Source organism: Coturnix japonica, chromosome 13 (assembly GCF_001577835.2).
Source record: "Coturnix japonica isolate 7356 chromosome 13, Coturnix japonica 2.1, whole genome shotgun sequence".
Classification (NCBI taxonomy): domain Eukaryota; kingdom Metazoa; phylum Chordata; class Aves; order Galliformes; family Phasianidae; genus Coturnix; species Coturnix japonica.
This window is the reverse complement of record NC_029528.1, coordinates 15,391,586-15,408,418: the sequence shown is the minus strand read 5'-3', so window position 1 is coordinate 15,408,418 and position 16,833 is coordinate 15,391,586. Positions and strand designations below refer to the sequence as shown.

Sequence of the window (16,833 nt, the reverse complement as noted above, 5' to 3'; positions counted from 1 at the left end):
CTGCCTTCTTGAATTTGACCCACAAACACTGTCTCAGCTTCAGATCTGGCCTCAGAGATGTGGAGGGAGGTGGGCTGGTGTGCCTGGGGGTGGATGGAGGCCTTGTGCCCTCAGTGACATGGGTACATGGCTGCTGGTGTTTAACTGTGGCTATTGCAAGGGCGGTGTGTGGACAGAGACCTTTTATTTGGGAGTGGGGGAAGAGACCCTGCAAACAACTTGCATCCCACAGGGTTGAAACTTGAGGTCTCTGGAAAGCAAAGGGACACGGAAAGTCACGTAAATGAGGCATAGTGAGACTGGCAGAAAGGGCAAGACTTTTGTATGAAACATGGGCGTGATGTTAGCTGGATTAACTAGGGTAAAAATGCATGGGGGGTTATAAGCCTCTGGGCATCAGGGTAGAAACAACAACTCTGTTGTTGAGAGAATGCAGAAGACCTCCCTACTGGGAAGTTATTCAAGAGAAGTAAGTGATACTTGCTGCTGTGAAGCTGAGGTCCCTGTCTAGCGAGGAGCGTGGGCTCACCCAGCATGGCAGCCTCTCGGCAGCACGGTGGTCTTCCCTGACTGCATGCTGTGTCTGTCACGAGTCCCCATGCATCACTGAAGCCCTGTCCTGTTCTTCACTGCTGGAGTCACCCAGAGCTCTCTCTCCTAATAGAGCTGGCTGCCTGGGGACTCAACACAGCTAAAATGATTTATTCCTCAGCCATTTATTGCAAATGAACCACTGGAGGTCTTTCAAAAGCCATATTTTCTTGACCTAAGTTCGGCTGAACCTTTTAGCAGCATTAACTTTACCAGAAAAGTTAGATGTGAAGAGGAATTCTGCGTGAATAATGTTTATGTTGATGAACAGTCCTTACTGATCAATATATCTATGTCAAAGTCACCTGGTTATTCAGAGGCTTGTTGTTTACTATGGATGCCTGATAAATTCCCAAAACGTCTGTATGAAAGCAGGTAATAGCGTGCAGTATTTAGAATGTAGTAGAGCCTTCAGTTACAGAGCACTTCATAAAATCCTATCACCCCAAATTAATTCCAGTTGGTAGGGACAGGAGAGCATCACATGGGCTGTAAACTGGGTGGAGGACCATGAACAATGGATTAGGATAAACAGCAGTGTGTCAAATTGTCAGGGGAGCGAAGGAGAGCACAGTGTTGGGAGCTAGTCTTGCCAATTGCTGCCCTTCATGGTGAACTGTGCATAGTTAACCTCCTCTGTGTCTCAATGAGGCTCTTATAGGAATTAAGAGAAGTTTGTGGGTGTTTTTGTGAAGCTGGATTGGTTCACCTTTAGGTAACAGGGAAGGGTTTTCAGAACATCCTTCGTATGGCAGAGCTGATGTGGGATCCTTTCTGAGGTGTCTGTTGAGCTCCCATTCATGTTCACAAAGACGCTCCCAGTTAATTATCTGGTATTTTGACCAGACATTTATTCACCACCAAATTACAGAGGGAGGGGTGCCTGTTTTAGAAATGTGATGAAAAGCATAATAGGGTAGGCTGCTCTTAGCTGTGGTGTTCAGTCTTTCTGGTGCCCTGGCTTCCAGCATAAGACCCAGGTAAATGCTGATGTGGGTCCTTGCTTGCAGGAGCTGCAATAAAGGCTGATCTGTGGTAGACTCTTCATCCCTTCTTGCTGTGGGAAGGTGCAGGAAATTTCATATTCATCATCTGTGTTAGATTTTGAATGTGTAGAGTAACATGGTCCAAAGGGTCGGATGTGAGCAACTGTGGTAAATTTGGTGAGATTCTTCCTTGGTGATCAGAGAAAAATTGTGCCCACGTGTGTAGTAGCTTTGGCTGGCTGTAGCCATGTGGAGACTATGAGTTTGTTCACAGATGAACACAACCCAGTAAAAAAAATACCTTTTTTGTGCTGTGTGGGGCAGGCCTGATGCTCCTATCCCTCTTGCCTGCACTTCTTTGCTCTATGGCCCATGAAGAGACTGTTTTGAAGTAGGATTGTGGATCCCTTCTGGGTCTGGCTTTTGTAGGAGAGGCCCAGTGGATGGCAGTTTGCTGTTCATCAGCAGCGAATGGGGGCATGTGGGCTCTGCACAAAATAATAAGGGAGTGAACAGCCCTTGGCTGTGCTCACACCAAGCACACAGCACTAGGCTTGCCCCTCAGTGCATGGGTTAATGAGACTGCAGGGACTACCACAGCAAAGGGAAAAAAAGAGCAGCAAGCTCTCACCTTCTTGGTCTCTCTGCCCCATCCACCCATCCAGTGCCCTCCACAGCCAGGGCCAGTTCTCCCAACCACACACACTTCTCTTGGCCTTTGCTTGCTGCAGGAGACCAATATAATTTTCAGTCAAATCTGGTGCAAGGTCTTCACTTCACGAGGGCAAAGATGCTTGGAGTGCTTCAGTGAGGTGTGGGAGGTGACCAGTCTTTAGAGAAATGAAAGGAGCGTGAAGCTGGGCCTTAAGAGCACTGCTGGAGGTTTTCAAGGTTGTCAATTTTGTAAAGGAAAGAAAAAAGCAAATCGTGCATCTCACAACCGAGGTGAATTGGGATTGGAAGAGCAAAAATGAATGATTCTGGTTAAACTGCCTGTGATTAGTGGTAGCTGGCATGGACAGGAAGAAAACAGAAAGAAGTGTAAAGGACTGAAAGACAAAGAGTTGGACTGCATCTTTAGGAGTCAGTGAAGCATCTATTTTGCATGTGAGGACAGAAATAGCTTCACTGGTCACAGTAATGATATCATGGCTGTGTTCTCCACCTGCCAATTAGCACACCCTTGTGCTGACAGACCTTCTTTCAGGGGCTGTGGGCCTGCTCTCAAAGGGGACCTAGCGTTGCCTTTTGGAAAGGCTGTGAGGATGGGATGCTCGAGGTCAGCCTGGGAAGCTCTGCGAGGTGCAGTGTAGATGAGTAGTGCCAGGCTGTTCATGTGCCTGGATCCTGGTGGGTTGAGCGGATGTTGCAGGGCAGGGATGTGGGATACTCAACTTCTGCAGGTTTCTTCCGTGCTGGTTCTTCCAACCCTGTGATTTGTTGCCCACCTGAACCCTGTCTCTGGGCTTTTGGAGATTGGTTCTGTGGATGCTGAGGATGGTAAGGACCCACCTAGGCCTTTCCAGGACAGCTCCTCAGCAGCGCTGCACCTCTTACATGTTTATCAAAGAGTTGCTTGCTCAGGGCATTTAGATTGACAATTTCTTACAAAAAATGTTCCCAGCAGATGAGATTTTGCTCTTCCCGTCAGGTTTTTCTATATTGCTTTTCAGCCCCCTGAACATCCCCTTCTGGGGCTTCTAGGTGATGGCTTTCCTCTGCTATTAAAGGTGATATTCAAGAATAGCTCAGGGAGGTGGTGAGAGGGAGAAGCAGTCAGAGTGCAGAAGGGAAGGAGCAGATCAGTAGGAGTTTTGCTTAAGATGGAGTGTCTGGGCGGAGAGTCTTCTCTGTTGTCCAACTCAGCTGCTTCCTTGATTTTCCCTGTCACTTTTGTATGGAGATGAGAACCATCCATGTTTATAATACATGATGAATTCCACATTGTGCCCTGTCTTTTCTTAGGTCCTCCTTGGATCCTAAGCTCCTTCCACTTGTTGTCACTGCTGCTTATAATTGGTGTTTGTGGTGGCATCCAGAGGTCCCAGCTGCAGCATTGTTCCCCTTGTGCTATTCACAGCACATAGTCATAGCAAGAGACAGTCCCTGCCCCAAATATATTAAGTGGGATCTTTGAGAGAGGAAATGGCAGCACAGAGAAGGGATGTGAATTGTCCTACTTTACGCAATGTTTCTGGGATAAAACCCAACACTATTAATAACTTTTTGCTCAACAACCATCTTTTGTTCAGAATTCTGGTTTTCACCTTAAGATGTTTGTGTTATGCAGGATCTGTTGGCAAGTTTGGCGAAAGTTCCCTCCTTATGATCTACAAGATGTAAAGCCAGTCCAGTAAATCCCTATCCATTTTGTACTCATAAAGCTTTCTGCCAAGGCCACCGTCCTGTTACCGTCTGTCTTCTGCTTACCTGTGCCTTGCTGCATCATTGGTCCTTGTTTTCCTTTGCTTGTACTCTGTAGCATCTCCTGGAGAATGAATTGTCTCACCCCTCACTTTGCTACTTTTCCACACGTCCTTCAAAGCGGTAGCTGACAATCAGCAAAAATGGGCTCACATCAGACGCTCCGGTTTGTTTTACCTATTTATCGTCCATTAATATTCCATACAATTGACTTTCTGCCAGAAATGTTTGTGGAAGCAGAAAAACTGTTGATTAAATTTTAACGAAGAGTCACAGGAAGCAAATTTTAAAATTGCAACTGTATGTTTGTGATAATAAGAGCTCTGTCACTGCTGTCAAGGACTAGAATTGATGGAGGCCGCAAAATCTCTTTATCCAACCAAAATGAGTCAGAGCTGCTTGATTTTTTTTTTTAAACACAAGCCACAAAGTGCTCATGAGCAATTTACAAGCCAAAAATTAGCCAGCATGGCTTTCCAGAGAATAGTTCTGAAGAATATTGCAAAAAGCAATATTCAAATATAAAAAGAGGGAAAATAAGGATAAAAAAATTAATCAGGAAGAGCTGACATCCTTGAGACTCCTGACAGCTGTAAATCAGCCCGGTTGGGGGACATTTCAGTGGAAGCCACCCATCGCTGCGCTTCAGTGGGGGTCCAGAGCTATTCAGAACAATGCTGGGAAGCCACACTCTGGACAAGGCAGGAGACACGCTGTGTTAGTGTCTCCACTGGGCAGTGCCCAGAGTCCCAAACGGAATTTACAACTGCAGCCCACGGAGGAGGGTGGCCCCTCTCCGCAGGGCTCGGTCGCTCCCCAGCCTGACGAGCGTGCGGTGCTGCAGGCACAGAGCAGGACCAGCCCAGTGCTGAGTGTCAGGAGCTCTGCTGCACATGGTGCTGCTGGCTGAGACAGAGAGGTCCATGCGTGGGAAGGGAGCAGAGCTTGGCCTGGCACAGGCTGCTGCTCCAGCAACGGCAGCGACCCACGGCGTCCTGGGCAGTAGGGGAGTTTTATAGCACAGGGTGGTAATTCCATCCGCATTCGGTGGGATTTGGACATGCAGTTATCTGTCTGCCTCGGAAATGCTGTCTCAGGGATGATGTTTATTCCTTCTCCTGCGTTTGGATGAAAAACAGACCTGTGGTTACTGTCTGAGGTTCTCTTGGTACCAATGCTTTAAAGCATTTCTTAAACTAATAGAAAAGCTTTTCATCTTTCTAATATAAGAGTAGGGAGAACAAACAAGACTTTAATACGAGCCCCGGAGTTGTGGGGAAATCCCGATAAAAACACGGCTTTCTGTTTTGGAAATACCCTCTGGTGGATTTGTTCAAACCCTACCAGAGACAATGGTGAACTTTCAGAGTAAGGGGAGACACTGGAAAAGAAAAGAAGTATTTGTGATTCAGACGGCAAGTGTTTGGCTTTTGTCACGGAATGGTAGTGAATGTAATTCTCTAGGTTTAAGGTTAAAAGTTTCCTCCACCCCTGTGTTGCAAACGACTAATGGGGTTTATCTTGTCCAGTCAATAAGGTACTTGTACTGCTCTCTGAAGGTGCAGCATGCCCACCTGGTCTTGTATGAAGCTCTGGGATGTTCCTGGTCCCAGACTGATTCCTGGGGGAGTGCTGGGGTGTTCCATCTGACCTTCACTGCTGCCTGACCTGCATCAGTGTCAGCACAATTTTGGGATCTGCTCCCATGCACACATTAAACATGTTGGAAAATGCTTGTTATAATGGACTGTGTGCTGTGCAGGACACAGGGTCTGTGCTGGGGCAGAGCTGGTGAGGAGGGATTCGAGCAGTTCCCCTGCAGTGAGGTGCTGCAGATGGTGCTGTGTGGTTCTCCTAACCTCCCATTTCATGTCTCTGTAATTTCACACTTCTGGGACCCTCATTCTCTATTAGTGTAAGATGCTGAGAAGGGATGAAAGAGGTGTCTGTGTGTACTGTGCTACCTAAAGCTAATAATGCATCCTTGATCTTTCACTTAGATATCTAAATGTGATGGGCAAAAGACTGGCTTACAAAGTAAGTGTAGAAGCAGATGCTGAAAACATTGTTAGCAAACTTTCTGCCTCACTTGAAAATTCATCGGCGCTTTTGTGCCTGTAGTGACTGTTCTTGCTGGTGTAGCTGAAGGAATTGGTGGTGGCATCTGGGGGTGTTCTGTGCTCTTGCTTTTGCAAGTTTAGCTGCATTGGCTCCCACAAGTCCACAATGGTGTGAATTCTGTCCTCTTGTCACTGGTGGAGCCCAGGTGGTGCAGACAGTCTCTGTTAAAAGGGTTTCACTTTGCTAAAGGCAGTTGGGTTTTTTTCGTCTTTCCCGTGCTTTGAAGAAGCACTTTGGTGGCTGTCAGCACTGTGAAACACCAGATAGTGTTGGTTTTTTTTTTATCCTCTTCCAATATTGATGGCATTCCACTAATGGCCATTTTAGATCAGCAAATCCTTCCCTGTAACCTGAAACACAGTCCTCAGCTTTGCTGTTACTCTAAGGGAGATGCATACGGTTTCAGGTACAGATTTCATGATAACCATTTAATTAAATGGCTGGGATTTTTTAGACTGTTTTGTGTCCTGGGATGAGTGTTGCAGTTTCCTTTGGTGACTGAAAGGTGATGGACACCACCCAGGTCCTTTCCAGGGTACCGAGGCAAAGAGTTTATGCTTATTATTCAGTGGCAAAATCAAAGAGTTAATGTATTTTAAAGTTCTGGATGCTTTGGACAACTTGTTTATTTGAAGAGTCTTGACCGGAGGTCCTTAGAGTATGGGTGGGCCGTTTTTCAAGCTGATCTAGAAGATAGAGATAAAGCTATATTTTATGAATTGCAGTTTTTAAGGTCATCTGGAAATTGAGCAGTTCATAAAATATATCTTTGTTTAACGATATATTTGATTGTATAAAATATGATCCCAGAATCAATTGGGTACAAACAAGATGTTGCCTTTAGGGTTGAAAACACATTGTTAGAGGCATGAAGAGCTGAAATTGTCGCTGCTGTCTTTGTGTGGCTATTGTTTTTGGTTTTAATAGGAACAGAATGAATGACATTTTTCCATCAGACCACTTATGCTCAACTATACCTCCAGGACAACTTCCTGGCCAAAAATATTCAAAACAAACACACACAATAGCAATTCTACTCCAATTACATTGTTTGCAAACCAGCTCGTGTTCGTAGAGTACTAGGTTTGGCAAATCCAAGCACTCAGCCCTGGATTTTAGTACTGGATGTTTGTACATGCATTCCTTGTAGCTGCTGCACTATTCAGGTAAGCTTTCAAGTGAGTGTGTGCATGTGCACCTCCATCACTTCTGACCACTGCATGGTAAAATCACACCCTCGTTGCCTGTGCAAGTTGGGTGAACAGCCTGGCTATTGGGAATACACCCTTGCCCAGTGGCCAGATGCTCATTAATTTCAATGAAGCTGAGATTTCAGTTGGAGATTCTGGGCCAATTCATACACCAATTTCAAAACTTTCACTTGGAAGAAGAATGGCTAAATACAAAGTGTGAGAAAAGATGGAGGAAGAGGAATTTATCATTCGCTCATATATGTAAGCAGAACCAGAATTTGGAAGAAGAAAGTGAACTTGCTGGCTTTGTGGCACGCGTCCCTGTGGTTTGAGCTGCCAGAGGGATTCTATAGGGAATGAACCTAAGCCAGCAAGCCCTCTTGTAACTTTCTAGTCAGTGTTGCTTGGCTAATAAGAATGGTCATAACTCACAGTTTGAAATGTATGTGGTGCTGCAGATTGGCATTATGGCCAGTTTTCTTTGACACAAAGAGCACGAGGGGAACCTGGTTAAGGGAAAGAACTTGTGTGCTAGGGCTGCTGTGGGGCATGCAAGGAGGAATAATGCAGCTGTTCTGGCTCCAGCAAGGTTTCCAAGCTTCATCCCCACACCAGCTCTGCAGAGTTCAGTCATTTCAGCATGTTCCCACTTTCAGTCATTTGGGTTCTCTCCCCGTCAGTCAGCTGGCTGGATGCCCTCAGCAGATCCGAACTGTGTGTGTGTTACCTTGTCTAGCATCTGAACAGACTATTCCTCTGAACACAAAGGTACTTCCCTGACTTCTGCTGTCATACCTCCATGGGAATGGCACAGCAGCACGGTGAGTGGTAGGAACCATGTCCTTGGAGAGCTTCTGTTTATCAGCCCTGGCTGGATGCTGTGTCTTTGCAGTTATGACTCTGACTGACCCATAGACAGCGAAGGCGAGGTGTAAGTGCCCAGTGTGTGCCATGCCATCTCATGTTGGGTGCTGCAGTGGAGTCCCAGCTGTCACACACCTGGTGCAAGAGAAGGTCGACTGTGTGTTAATTAAAAAGCCTAGTAGTGACTACAGCATAATGTTGCTCCTCAGAAATTTAAGCTGTTATGTGGTACTTACCCCTGCACAGGGCTGCAGAGATCCCAGTAAGCTGCTGCAGTGTGCAAAGGCAGTTACATTAACAGCTGTGAGAAGTTCTGACCATTCTTCTTGCATAAACTGGAAATATTAATTGCCTAGAGCTAAAGGTGTATTACAGACACTGTTATGTTTTATATTCCTGATGTGAAGCCTGTAATTAACCACTGGCAGGTAGCAGCAGAGGATGGAAGGAGGTGATGTGTCAGTGGCACGTGGGGGTTCCCTTGTACAAGCTCTGGACTGTGAGCTGATTGTTAAAAGAAGGTTAAATCAGAGATGGGCCAAAGGAACATCACCTTTGATAAAAGCAGCAGACACAGCAAACATGCCAGAAGCAGCTGGGCTACTTTAGCCAGGAAGATGTATTAACCCAGTGTATTCACCCAGCGTAGGGTGTGCTGTCCCACCAAACACTGTCCTGGTGTTCAGACGTGCATGGTGAACCATTGTGCCAGGAGCACACCTTGTAGTAATGGTAACAGAAATGGAAAATTTAGTTTGGTAAGGAATGCCATCTTTGCAACAGTTTCTGTAATCAATTAGGAGTGATTTGAGGATGCAAATAATTTCCTATGGGAGGATGAATTCTGAAATTTTCCATCTGGGAGAACATCGACACTCTCCCATGTGAGGTGCCCTACTGAACAGCCTGTACACCTGAGACCAGGACTCTGAACCACAAAGTGATGGTGGCTCTCTAGAGGGACCCCAGGCAACAGCAACCTCTGAGGCAGGGTTTGGAATGGCATCATGCTTCCAGATCTTATCTCTCAATGGCAATGAACCTGGAAGACACTCTCTGGAGGTGGACAGGAAGACAAGTCACATCTGCTCATGGTGTCTATTACCTGGAGATCCCAGATGTGTCTGTAGATTGTCTGGCTCCCACAGTGAGCATGAACTCCTGAAGCAGGGGTTGCAGCATTGCTGGCTCTGAAGGAATTCTCTGAGCACCTTTCCTGGGACTAATTGCTTCTGCTTCATGCTGCCGAAGGGTTGTTTATATAGGATGCTTTGTGGGTGGGATGTGGTTTGTTACTGTTCCATTGTTGGAGTCTTTTCAGGCACTCTGCCCATTTATGATTAATTATGTTTTGAGTTCAAACTCTGAAGGTGCTTTCAGGCATACGCCAGGTACCAGGAGTGAAAGAGGTGTTGTTATCATCAAGGTACTTCAATGTAGTACCACATGTAATCAAAAATGAATTAGTTAAAGCAGTGTGCAGATATAAGCCCTTGTAAGGTGAGCATTCAGGCAACTCGTGTGGTGCAATTTAGGATTCAAGTTTTAGGCTTTTGTAATGCTCTCCTCTCCTGGAGCAATAGGCTCCAGGACTGGTGTCTGCAGGCAAACCTCTCCTGGAAGGGCCTCTCAATGGAATATTTCTGTTGAAATAGGTTGAGGAATGGTGTGCATTTGTTGATGTGGGTCCTTGCACCTTTTAGGGTTAATTTAGCTGCTGTGACCTACAGGATAGCATAGGCTGGGATTTAATGCTTATTTGGGTTTCATCTGACTTTGGAGTGAGCAAAACCCATCAAAAATCTGTTGCTGTTCATGGCCCTACCATGATTAAACCTTCCTTTGTGCAGCACATCGTGCTCTTGCCGTAGGTACCCTCCTGCACAGAGAAGACACTTGAATTTGGGTAGAGGAGGTCTTGACTGGATTGCAGGGTGACCAGAGATATGGATCCTAAACGCTCGCCTAAAACTATCTGTAACTACAGTTGAATAAGAACAACCACAAACCCCCTCCTCGTTTTCATGAACCCAGAGGCAGTGGTGACTGCATGATGTGTTCTGCTAACCTATTTGTGGAGGAAGTGGCAGAGCAGAACTGTGAGGAGATGATGAGGCGTTAATGGGGGTGGATCTGAGTCAGTGTTTTGAGTCTGACAGAATTGGTGGTGGCAGCCCTGGAGCAGCAGTAACCTGTGCAGGTTGGTCTGGGAAGCAGGCGGCTGGGGGGAATGTGGGGTAAGTGGACTTGGACTTCCCTTGGAGTATTGCTGAGGCTGCCAGACATAGTGTGTTGTCTTGACTCGCTTTTTTCCAATGTGTTTGAAAAGGCAAACTGACCCAGAATGCTCAGAGCACTAAGAAAAGGGGCACTTTGAACCCTCACATTGGTTTGAACCAAGATCACAACTTTGGGAGCTTCAGCTTTGTGGTTTGAATGGGGCAGAGGGATGAAATGGTGAGATGCTAAAGCTGGAAGCGAACCAAAATTTAAAACATTCTGTGACATACTCCAGTATCTGTTGCTGCCTTAGTCTCTCAAGCTGCTTTAGTTTACTGGTGGAGAAGGTTGAAAGGTGATTCATTCATAGTTTATACGTACCTAAAAAGGGAAGAGGTTTCTGGTTGCAAGATGGGATTCAACTTTACCAGAGAAAGATCCATTGGCAGTAAGCCAGAGTTGGAGCAGCTCAGGTTAGGAGGAAGGGCTGCAGTTTAAACAATGAGAACAAAAAGCAGGAGAAGCTCTGGGGCTGGAGCTCAGCGGGCTCGTCATCAGCTAATGGCTGTAAGTGAGGATTTCTGTTTCTCTGTGGGCCTGTCTGCTGGGGGATGTCGTGTGAGGTATCACTGGTGGCCGAGAGCAGAAGGTGCAAGAGAGACCTGCAACAGTTTGGATGAGATGTATTGCACACAGGAACTGAGCAGTAGAGATCTTGGAAGGTTTCTTGCTCTTTCTTAGCCTCATCCTTCAGTGGTCTCTGGGTTTTGGGGTTCTGCATTGTTCTTGCCAGCATTTTATCTGGGGAGGGTCAGGGTTGGCCCACCTCTCCCAGAACGTGCTGCCTGCTGCAAAATGCTGCAGACCGCCAGCCTGGAATTAATGTGAAGCAGATGCACCAGTGCCAAGGTCGGGACCTTACCAGTATTTAAAGCACGTGTATGGAGCTGGCATGGAACACGGTGACCTCAGTGTACAATAGCAGCCAACCGACACACACATTCAGACAGAATAAATATTTGACAGCCTATTTCTCTATTCCCCAAAATGACCCCTATAAAAGCAAGGTCCTGTTTACCTTCCTTATTCTCTGTGCATAGCGTTCTGAGAAGAGATGAACTCTCTTCTCCATCCTTTGCCTTCCTGTTCTTTTGGGTGACCTGTTTCCAGGCAAAGGTTGGGGATATTGGCTTAGCAAAACCCGCAGCACCTCGGAGTTTCACAGAAGTTCTGAAAAATGGAGGTGTGTTGAGCTGAGATTTGTGTGATTCAGAATTCTCTTTCTCTGTTCCTGGGAAGTGGTGCAAGACCGGTGCTCAGCCTAAAGCAAATGCCTGTAGCTATTCATGGCATTTTTCTTCTGCTGTTTCTGCCCCATTAACACATGTTGCCCTCTTCATCCTTCATCCTCTGGCACAGATTTCTAGGGAGACTGCAGCAGGACTGGATGTGCAGAAATAACAGGATTGAAAACTGTGGTGTGGCTCATCCATTTTCCCTGTCTGTGCTAAACATGCCTCCTTTACACCCTTGGTATAGTGAGAGGAGACACAGAGATTACAGAATAGTGATCTCTCTAATGAAACCCATCAGACTCCTCCTCCTTTTGTTGTCCCATATCACAAAATCAGAATGCAGTAGGTAGCTAAAAGAAAAGTCATGGACATAAGTCAGGGGAAACACTTGATCTCTGACACGTCTTAGACAAGAGGAAACCATTGTTGGCAATATTCTTAAGGTAAAAGCAGGAATTTGCTGTTTACTTTTTAAAGGTTAGATCGAAAAAGGAGAAAGAAAAATTGCACGCCTTCTAATCTATGCATGTCAGGTAGAATATAAAGCCTGGCAGAGATTGATAAGGAGCATCTCTCTCTCTCTTTCTCTCTCAGTCTCTCTCCTGCCTGATATTCCAGGTACATGGTAAAATCCCCTTTCTTAATCATGCTGGAAAGCTCACATGCAGAGCCCACCCTCAGTCCAACCAACTGGACACTACAAATGGTTTTATTCTTTGAACTTTCTATCTGTGACCCAGGGAAGTGCTGTCCCTCCCTCCTTGTCCTTTGCACATGTAGGTTTTCATGCCACCCTTCCTGGTGGCTGTTGCTTTTGCTGGTGATGCTGCCATGCTGAATGGCTGTCCGTCTTGGCAGCTTTCCCTGGGGATGATTCAGAAAGATGGGCAGCATGTGTTGCAGTAACAGTGATCATAGAGGTGCTGGTAATTGTTGTCAGCAAGGGCAGGATGCAGGGAAAAACAGTCTCCAAAGAGCTTGAGCTTTTGTATCCTGCGTCTGTACAGTCTGGGGGGCAGAGCAAGGAAGCACGTGGGGCTGCCTGTGTATGGGCAGCTGCAGTGCCATCAAGTCTGGAACTGAGCTGTGTGCTGGGCACCTTATGCCAACCAGCATTTGTGATCCCCAGTGAAAGCTGGGGGTGGTGAAACTGTCGTGCAGCAGTGGGGACAGCACATACGTTTCAGATGGGATCTGGGTGGGCTGGCATCACGCGTGTGCCTCTGACAAAGGTGAGTTTCACACTGTCTGGTTTCTCTTTTTGCAGCTGTCCCTCCCAAACTGAAGAAACTGAAAAGCCCAAACGTTCACGTTGGTGAAAAGATCTCATTGAAATGTGAGGCGACTGCTGGCAACCCTCAGCCATCCTACAAATGGTTTAAAGATGGCAAAGAGCTGAAGAAGAGCAAAGACATCCGGATCAAGTATGGGAATGGGAAGTAAGTATGCTCTGGGGCTGCCCAGCCTCTAACACTGAGTTTGGGTCTTGGGGAGCAGCCCTGCAAACTTCCCAGCTTGCTCTGAGTGGCGCTGAGCTCCCAAGCAAGTGCAAAACAGGCAGGGGAGCTGGATCAGGTGGGCAGGTGTGGCAGGGCTGGGCGGCTAGATGGATCATCAGGACCAAAACTGGTGGAGAAAGATGGTTGTATTGGGAACCCAGTGCCTATCCAGGCAGCTCTGTGGCTGGGTCCCACTGCAGGTTGTAATGGAAGTGGCCATTTACCTTATATGCCAAGCCAAGGATCTGCATGTGTTATTTTTCTTCGTAGTTTCTTCTGGGCTAATGCTGCAGAATCCAGCAGGTAATCGGGGTGGGAAACAGCTGCATGGACAGGAACTACGGTGGGGACGGGCTGGGGTTGGCCTGGATGACCTCAGACTCTGCTTTTTCCAATCTTAATGATTCCATGGTTCTGTGAACCAGGGAAAAGGGGCTTCCACTGCATTTTCATTTAAATCAGTCCGTGTTGTTATTTTTTTCAAGGCCAAATATTTACATATGATCTATCCTAAAGTTATTCTGTAATTGTGGCTGTGCTTACATTCATATATCCTGACTTAGCTAGCAACAAAGTCGGCTTGCAACTGCCTGATCCCTTGGAAATGTTAAAACTAATTTTATGCCAACATATGTTATGCCTCAGTGTGTGAAAAATAGCTCATCTATTCTCATCACGCAGTTGACAGAGTATTTGCTTTTATAATTAGGAATTCTTCAGATGCTCAAGTGGGTCATTGTCAATTGCTCTCATTTCACTGAAATCCTGTTAGCTCTGATTTTAAAGGCACGTCCCAAATGTCCGGTGTAGAGCAGTGACAGGATGGCATCCCACCCACAGCAGCACCCACGCAGTGCCTGGATCAGGGACACCGATGGGGAAGAACAACCTTTCCTCAAAACACAGCTGTCAAGTCATAACTTGGCATTTCCTAGTTTCCATAGCAGCGCGTTGGCTTGCAGCCTGATGGTGACAGGCCAAAGCCATGTGCGTGTTAGAAGTGCTTCCTGCTGGCATAATAAGCCCGAGGATAAACATCTTAAAGAAAACTGAGCACCTGGCTCTGCCAGCACCTGGGTCTCTCTTGGCAGCAAAGGTCTGAGCCCTGAGGTGTCCCTGCTCATCTGCTTCCCATCCCAACCAGGAGCTGGACAGCACAGAGACCAGACCCCAGCAGCCACTGGGCTGAGGCTGCTCTGATGTGGTGCTCCTTGTCCCTTGTGCAGCAGACAGCAGTGGGTTTGCTAGCTCTCAGTGCCTGAAAATAGAGGTCAGGGTGATGATGATGGTGTTGGACCTTCCTCCTTCTGGATTTGGGTGCATGCAGAAGAGTGCATTAAAAATTGCTCTGTGCTGATGCAGTCTGAGGATCAAAGGAGTCCTTGGGAATCTGTGTTTCTTCATTAAGTAGCGAATGGAGATGAGCAGCAGAGGGAACCAAAGCTGGGCATGGGAGATGAGTGCGCATCATTACTGCCAGCATGTTAGGAGAAGCTTTCCCAAACCGTGAAGCTGAGAAAAGAAGACTTAGTAGATGGTGATTAATACACGAAAATTGAGGTTTGCACTTGGCTCCGATTAGAGATAAGATTGGTCTCAAGGTAATCCTTTGCTCTTTCTTACAGCTAAGAGTAGAGCGAGGCTTCCAAAGGGCTAAACCTGGACACTGGGAAGGGACTTTCACTGGGAAAGCACTAAGGACAAAAACCTTCACAGACCATGTGGCACCAGCCCAGGTGCACGTGATCATTTATTTGAAACTTTGATCCCAATGCCTAATTGAATTGTCTGCTGCAGCCAGGAAAAAGAAGCCCTGCCTGGAGGGAGGTGTTGTCTGTAGCATGTCCCTTGGCCATGTGAGTCCTGTGCAGAAGTGGGCACAGCTTTGGATATGATTCTTCACCTGCAGCTCTCTGGTCCTTAGGCAACATGTGGTGCATTAGGGTGGGAGACAGGAACATAACAGCTTGAAATGGCTCATGCCTTTACCACTCCTTGCCTCACTATCCTTCCTGCAGAATGGAGCTTCCCTGTGTGCATAAAAAGCCTCAGCATCTCTAGCTAGAAAGATGAACTGAAGCCCTCCTAGATGTGATCAAGTTTTTATCCAATCTCACTGCCCTCCCTAGAGTTGAAGAATAAGGGAAATACGTGCTATAAGGAGGAGAGGAGCAGTTAACTGCATGCTGCTCATCAGCTTTTCCATCAATCCTCTTTCCTCTTGTTTTTCAAACTTAGCGGCAAACTTCCCGGTGCCATCCACCAAGGCAGGCTTTTTTTGTTGTTTTGTTTTGTATTTTTTCCCCAATGGGTATTTGCTGGAGGGAGGGGAACGATTCTGATTCCTCCTTTCTGAACTGTGTGTTCCATCTGTAATTAGTAACAGGCTGGGGCAAGCCTGGCTTGCACGGAGAGGAAACTTCTCGTTAAGGTGGAAGAAATTATTGGCTGGAGTTTTATCTCCTGCTCAATTTAAATAAAGCACAGTTGATAGGGGCCTTGAGAAATTACCCAGAAAGAACTGTGCTCTGTAGTGAAAGTAAAGCACAGTGACTGGCCCACCCCTTCTGAGCTGCCGAAGAGAGAGCATTTCCTGTGAGTGCACCTGAGATGGATCGAGGCCACTGGGTGCCAAGAAGTTAAGGTTGAGTTTTGACTTTCAAACCGTCCTGGCAAATGCTCAGATGATGGCTATGGAGAGACCCGTGGGACTTTCTGTTTGCTGAGGTGCAGGGATGCCACCCAGCTTCAGGCTGCACTCAGGGCTCTGCCCCAAAACATGCAGATTGTGCACTGAAATGAGAGGGATGTGGTCCGAGAGCCTGGTAGGCTGCTTTCTGTCCTTACAAACAGTTCTCTTTGTGTGCTCTCTTAGCAAGAGAGACTGCTGGGTGATACAGTAGGCGTATCATTAGATTGGAGAGGGCTGGCAGTTCAGTTTGGGACAGGCTGACCATATGACATCCCTTGGGAGTAGTGTCCTACTTTCAGTATCACCAGGAATCCCTATTGTTAGCCTGTAAGTGGAGCCAAGGGATACCCTCCTCTCCTGTTTCTGTACAGTAGTCCCCGAGGCGATGCTAGCTGGGGCAGATTCATTGCTGGGGTCTTCCTTGTAGAGCTCCCTGCTGTAGATTACTCCCCACCCACAATGAATGGGGCTGTGGTCTTCCCCCAGCAGCTCACTGCTCTGGAATGAAGGCAAAAAATAATAATAATGCCAAAGCAGCAGGGGAAACAGAGTGCCAATAAAGATAAATGATTTCCTAATTAAGCCTGGAGACAAGGAGGGGCAAAGAGAACTGTTGAAGCCTTGTGGGAGCCAGAGTGAACCCAAGCAGGCTATACCACCACTCTGGCAGGGGTCTTCAGCCTGACATTTTTAAACAAAGGAAAAAGCTCACTTGACAATGGATCTTGCAAGAGCAATTCCAGATGCCTTAAAGCTAAGACTCTTCTCGAGCACCGGTGTTGTTATAATCACCAGGGGAGCTTCTCTCCTGCTAACTCTCACCATGTCATTATAAGTCCCCAATACTTGGGATTTGGTTTAGCTGCTGATGGCACTTTATTGGAGGGGGTGTGAAAGAGAGTATCTCCTTTGTTTGCCTGTTTGTTGTTTTAAAGGAGATGATGGACA

The 16,833-nt window shown here is 46.8% G+C and overlaps 1 protein-coding gene across 3 annotated transcripts in view; it reads left to right on the top strand.

Annotated features, from left to right (window-relative positions):
* The window catches only part of NRG2 (neuregulin 2), a 125,856-nt gene that overhangs the window by 62,135 nt on the left and 46,888 nt on the right, over positions 1–16,833 (top strand). For all 3 annotated transcript variants that reach the window (XM_015876268.2, XM_015876267.2, XM_015876269.2), the window contains exon 2: positions 12,962–13,133. In XM_015876268.2, coding sequence (XP_015731754.1) covers positions 12,962–13,133 — 172 coding nt within the window. The remainder of the gene's footprint in view (positions 1–12,961; positions 13,134–16,833) is intronic.